The 6,510-nt window shown below is 42.3% G+C and overlaps 1 protein-coding gene across 1 annotated transcript; it reads left to right on the forward strand.

Annotated features, from left to right (window-relative positions):
• Window positions 1–1,831: 1,831 nt before the first annotated feature.
• LOC124137086 (endochitinase A-like) lies at window positions 1,832–4,000 on the forward strand. Its single transcript, XM_046503239.2, has 3 exons — window positions 1,832–2,058; window positions 2,261–2,447; window positions 2,566–4,000. Exons 1-3 carry the CDS (start codon window positions 1,900–1,902, stop codon window positions 3,942–3,944), a joined length of 1,725 nt encoding a protein of 574 aa, XP_046359195.2. The 5' UTR covers window positions 1,832–1,899; the 3' UTR covers window positions 3,945–4,000.
• Window positions 4,001–6,510: the final 2,510 nt, after the last annotated feature.

The raw sequence follows: 6,510 nt of genomic DNA on the forward strand, positions 1-6,510 counted from the left end.
AATCTTAAAAGGCACACCACAGGCAACTGCCCCAACTGCAAACAACCCGAAACCACAGAACACGCACTCATCCACTGCACCCACTACCAAACACACAGAACCACACTACAAACCACCCTCAATCTAAATAAGGTTCCTACTCTAGATGAAATACTAAACCCTCAAAATAAACTAGAAAACTTCAAGGCCCTAGGCGTATTCCTAATCAAAACAGACCTAATTAAGCGCATCTAAAAACTAATTAATCTACCAATCCAAAATCCAATAAACATACAAACACCCACCTCACCCGGCTCCCTTAGTTCCCTCCTCCACCCACCTCGGCATTTATTCCAAATTTAAAAATTCCAAAAATTCAATATAATTAAGCAAACCCTAAAAGCCCCCTCTTGGGTTGCACACACCACTTTCACCCTTTTCGGAATACACTAAATGGTCTGGCCAGGCCCGTGTGCGAAATACGCTACAGTCGGAAAGCGCACGTTAAATCTTCTATATCAGTCAGTCAGTTGAACAACCTTGTTCACACAGACTTCCGCGTCAGCCTCGCCTGCACGTGCCGCGCTTTCCAGTGACGTCACTGGCGTTGAATCGACCTTTGACACGAATTCTTGTTCGAGAAGTGGGTGAAATCGTCGGGGAAACTTTACAGTTATTGCCATGTCGGTTGTTAATTTTATGTAAGGCACAGTCATTACAAAGTGTTTAGTCCAACACGAGCTGAAGTGAGCAATGAACATCACTATAGCAATCAGAAAAATCAGCTGTGTGAAAGTACTTAATAGTAGGGGCTACTTCACAAGAAACAATAAAAAATCAACCACACTTGGGTCCTTACATATGAAATCTCCAATGTGTTTGGCTGAAAATGATTTACCATTACCATTAATAGACATCCTTTCGTGAGAAAAGCCACAATGAGTCAAGACATTTGTAATAATATTTGTTTCATCAAGCGCAGCATCACCGAGGCCGATGTTATTAGCAAAGGTTCTGTCAATTTCACAAATATTATTTAGTGAACCAGTTCCTAAGTTAAAGTCTCCAGACAGGATGATATTATTACTCAGAGTTCTAAAATGTAATACATCAGAAATCAAATTATAAAAATTATCATCTTTAGCAAATGTCGATGATGAGGGGGGGAATATACGGTGGCTAAATAAATATCAGCATTTAAGTTGAACAGGTGTTTGTCAAGGCGGATCCACATCGCAACATCACAGCTTCGGGGGGGGGGGGGGTATATGGAGTTTGAGTGTTTATATAGGTTTAGAAATTTAGGGTTTATCAGCAGCTTGTTTGTTGTTCCTTATTTTTGAAATGCAGCCAAGTAGGCCTGTTTTGATTAGATATATGCCTCGTGCTTTAAAGGTTTGTAAGTCATTCAGGGGGTTTAGTACCGTTGCTAGTGTCATTTGATTGTTGCAATTTAGTGTGGATTGGAGTGTTGCCACTATTGGAAGATTTTCTCCTTTGTGATGCTTTTAATTTCGTTTTTTTTTTATTGGTAGGTTGAATTAAACACGTTTGTTCCTCCTTTTTTGTAGTGTAGTTTAAAATCAGATATTATCAAATATGGTGACCATCTGCATTGTCGTGTTGTTTTAACGATTAGACTAGTATTCTGAGATAAAAGTACACCCAAGCCTATTAATCCATGCCCTGCTCTTGCCCCAACAAATGTCTACACTGTCAGTGGTCACTTACACCGGTCTTTGTTCCAGCCTAATTGGAGATGTTCATCAATTAACATTCTCATCTCTCCAGCTTATTAGATTGGTTAGAACTAGATAGGTCAGTGTGGTCACCGGATGTTAACTGACGTAAATAGTGGGGTCAAACCAGCTGACCACACATTCCTCATCAGTGTTCTGAACAGACGTTTTAACAGTAAGAATGACCGATTCAACAACTGTGTCCAGCCTCTTGGCAGAATATGACGACAACCACGCGTGTCTGACAGCGATGGCCGAGAGCTCCCTAGCCAACAGTCACATTCCTCTGCTTGGCCACCTCTGTGGAGATCTCCCTGAGAAAGTTGTCTGGAAGATGATGGTGAGTATTGTACTGAAATGAAAATAAATAGGATACACGCATGAATTTTTTTATTGAGTAAAAATCAAATATCAGTATCTGACGCTCTTAACGAAGCATTTGAACTTTAAATGATTTAAATTAAACACGGTCTTTTGTACCACGCTATAATGATATATGTACAACACACTGAAAACATAATTGGTCAATTCTTAACTTTCAGTATATGAGCTACCACCAGCTGAGAGTTCAAGACAGGTGCACGATGCTAAGTGTCGTCACTGACTACATAGTTCACAGTCCCGTCTTCCTTGAGACTGCTGTTAGCGCCAAGTCGGGAACCAGTTCCTCAGACATCATCCGGGTTTTGGCCCAGTGTTGGCAAAAAACCCTACTTTCCGCAAAGAGAGGTAATTATCGTTTTACAGTCACGTGCTTCATCACAATTTGAAGGTACATGTACGTTCATCATTTCGTCAAGTTGGAATGGGATATTAGAGGATTGATTATATGTTTATTTCTTCATAGGTTTAGATGTTCAGTCTTTCAACAACCTCACGATGACACTGACCAGATGTGTGTCACAACTGAGGGTCTACCACCGCCACCGTTCCTTCAAAGAGGTACTCAAGCAAGCCATCCGACTGAAAGAGCTGGCATGTGCTGACCTTGTCTCGACGTATTTTCCATCCACAGTCGACGCCAACTTTCCACGGATTGCTGAAATCTCCTACAACAAAATGAGAAGGTTCCGCTCTTGTGCAAATCTTGCTACCGAGACTCTTGCCTCGACCATGCGAACATCTGCCTATCCTTCTACACCAACACATCAAAAGCTGTCCACACAGACAGAGCAGAAAGCTCACCCATCTTTGACAATTCGACAGACGCTCTCTACACCGGTTCGCCCGCTCCATTCCGTACCGGATCAGTCCCGATCTACAACGGCTAGAAAGGAGCCATCTACACTGGCTGGCATGCCCCCGTCTCTACCAGCTCGACAGAACACGTTTACACCAGCGCATATTCTGCATCCTACAGTAACTCAGAATCCGTCTACTTCGAACCGCATGAACTCCTCTACCCTGGCTCTACAGAATTCATCTACACCAGTTCAAAAGAGACTTTCTCCACAAGCTCGACAGATCCCGATTACATCATCTCGTACGTTCACGTCAACCTTGGCTCGACACAACTCGTCTGCAATGTCCTCGTCTGTACCAGCTCGACAGAGCCCATCTACACCACCTCGCACGAACATTTCAACCCTGGCTAGACAGACCCCGTCTGCACCAGTTCATATGTCCCCGTCTGTTCGAGCTCCACAGAACCTATCGACACTAGCTCGACATATCCCATCTACACCTCCTCGTATGTACGCTTCATCCCTGGCTCGACAGAACCTGTATGCACAAGCTTATACGTCCCCGTCTGCACCGCATCGACAGAACCCGTCTACACCAGTTCGACAGAGTCCATCGTTACTTCATGCAACCAGCGGGTTGACCCTCTATGGACGTCACACACCTACTCACGATCATCACACTCCGTCTACGAAAACTCCACTGGCTCCTTATACACCGTCTCAACCAAATTGGTCAAGAAACATTGGTACATCACCACGGGCTACTAACAGACTCACCGATAGCCAACGTCTGTTGATACATGCTGAATTGAAAAGACTTCATCTCGTTACATCAAGTCCTTCTATGCCACTGCACACATCAAGGAAGTCTATGGGTTCCAGCAAGAGATCAAACAGCCCGGAAGCAGCCTCAGATTCTTCTGCCCTTCGCCCTACAGGGAAACAACTTGTAGAAGCGAGGCAACTTGTCCACAGACGGACCGCAGCCAGCAGTCTCCACCCAGCAGACAGAGCTGTGACCAAGGAACTGTTTTTCAACTAGAAGCTGTTACCTTTTAGTCCGACTGATTTCTTGCTCACTGATTTCACAGTATGTTATTCTTGAAACCACAATAAACTGTTGGACGCATACATTGTTTTATTTTTTGATATGTGTAGCGGCGTATCTATGAGCTTGGGGTAGCTCAACAATTAATCACAAACGGCTAATGTGTGTGAGGCTATTCGACGTTTATTCGTTTATGTCGAAGCGCACATAAAATATATGTGAATTATTTAGTCTTCATTTCACACAACCTGAAAGTGAATCGAAGTATGTAGCAAGTTATGATCACAGCCCTGGACCAACTAGGAATAATCCATTTAATGCCCATTGACGTACCTGGAACGTATACAGCAGTTGTTTATTTGCTGATATTTCATCAAGCTCTCTAATCTGAGATATCAACTTTGACATTCTTGTCGTAAAAGCCGTCAAATGGGCATTGTTTGTCTCAGTGCCCCGACGAAGTAGACCGTTGTTCATGCCATAAACATTGGTTTGCTTGGAAATATTTGGTTATTTACAGAGTGGCGATAATAAAAGCGACAAAACCCTTTCCATATTCGTCAGAAATCTCTGTAAATGCGGAGTTGAGTTGTATGAATCCGACAATGCCATGAGCATGTGTTTATGAATCACTATCAAATAGTGACCATACCAGGTGTTCGCGATAAGGTGAGCGTAGCCTGCCCCAACGGTGGCACCCATCACACACACAAGTAAAGTCAAGTCAATTGTTCACCTGAAAAACGTGGAAACATGTGGTACATGTCAAAGTAGGGAAGTGCAACGGACATCATTTTTGTCAGTTCGTCAAATTTGGAAATATTCTCCACATTCATCTGACGAAGGTGAGGTAGCTCTGAAACGTCGTGACAAAGAATAAAAGAAATTGTCATGTATTGTGACAACTTTTAAATGCCTAAGGAATAAAGCGTAATGTAAAACAACATCCCCGATTTACTTCACTCATCCACAGCCGTGAGGATGCTCAATGTTAACTCATTTGGTGTCATTTGCGGGGTGTACGTGATTTTACGAGCTGACTCTCTACACCACCACTCGCCGCGATATAACTGGAATACTGTTAAAAGCGGCGTTAAACCCAACTCACTTACTCACTTACTCACTCTACACCACAAGACCACAAGACCACAAGACCCTGACACATGCAACAGGTTGGGAAAAGGATAAACAAGAATATGGAGACAGAAAACTTCAGAAGTAACCCGACAGCATGTGATGTGTTTAACAGTTATGATCAAGTTTCGATTGTTTGTTGTGTCACGCCGCACGCAGCAATATTCCAGCTATACGATGAGTCTGCACCAGACAATCCAGTGGTTGACATCATGAGCGTCAATCTACGCAATTGGGATACGATGACATGCATCAACCAACTCAGCGAGCCTGACCATCCGATCCCGTTAGTCGCCTCTTACGACAAGCATGGGTTGCTGAGGACCTATTCTACCCCGGATCTTCACGAGTCGATGACCTTAAGTGAGTCACCAACCGATACACGCAGCCAATTATTGGGTGTGTTTTAGTAGAAAATGTTAGAAATTTACAATATAGACTTAGGAACTAACGGTATCCCGATAACCGATTGTCTTCAACGGTAAACAAGGAAAAACGGATTATCAAAACTACCACGCGAGTTCCGAGAATATTTCTCCAGGCCTACAATCCGACTAGTATGGTTTTACAAGATGACGACTGCTCAGTGAGATGTTTAGATTCTTTAAGATAAATGTATATTCACTCTAATATTTACCGCTAGCTTAGATGAGGCAATCGATGGTTCACATTTGAAACATCATCCCCCAAGCTGTTTTCAATTATCTGGTGTCTAAAATGCACCGTCGCTGCTTCAACATTGACATTGTAAATCAAAATTATTGAGACGAATGACAAACTATTATGTTGGTATTTTAAATAACATCTTCACTTATTTTCAGTCATTCACTCATATAATTTTCCACCGCTACTTTGCCTCTTGCGGCCAATGTCATGTAATCGCGACTGGTTATTCTCTGGCGTTGACGTTTTATATTTTTTAATACTTAAAAACATTGATATGTATTTTTACCCACTCCCAACAAGACCACATTTAGCCAACTGAAACCGTAATCAATCAATATTTATTATATGTATACTAGGCAATAATTATTACAATGCTATGTTTCTTCAAGGTGGTGGTTTTGTAACCTGGACCTGTTTCCTATATTACGTTCTGAATGAAAACATTCGAAATACAGAAAGCGAAATCGCTAATCTAACGACGTTTTGTTACTGTTCCATGACATTAGTTATTTGACTGCCCTTTCAACTGCACTCTTCAAATCGTTGTGCAGAGTTGCGTCCCTTACGCGTGCCCGAAACTTATGATCGTGGGTTCGAATCTCAGATCTGCCTAGATTATTCTTCAATGTTTGTTAGCACCATATACACTCTTCAAAAAAGGAAACGCACAGGCAGTATGTAGTTCATTGAACTTGACTTCACAAAAATCCGGTATATAAATTGGATATATGTTATTGGAAATTGTTGGTGGCCTGATATT

This window comes from Haliotis rufescens, unplaced genomic scaffold (assembly GCF_023055435.1).
Source record: "Haliotis rufescens isolate VD_foot unplaced genomic scaffold, xgHalRufe1.0.p SCAF_3, whole genome shotgun sequence".
NCBI lineage: Eukaryota > Metazoa > Mollusca > Gastropoda > Lepetellida > Haliotidae > Haliotis > Haliotis rufescens.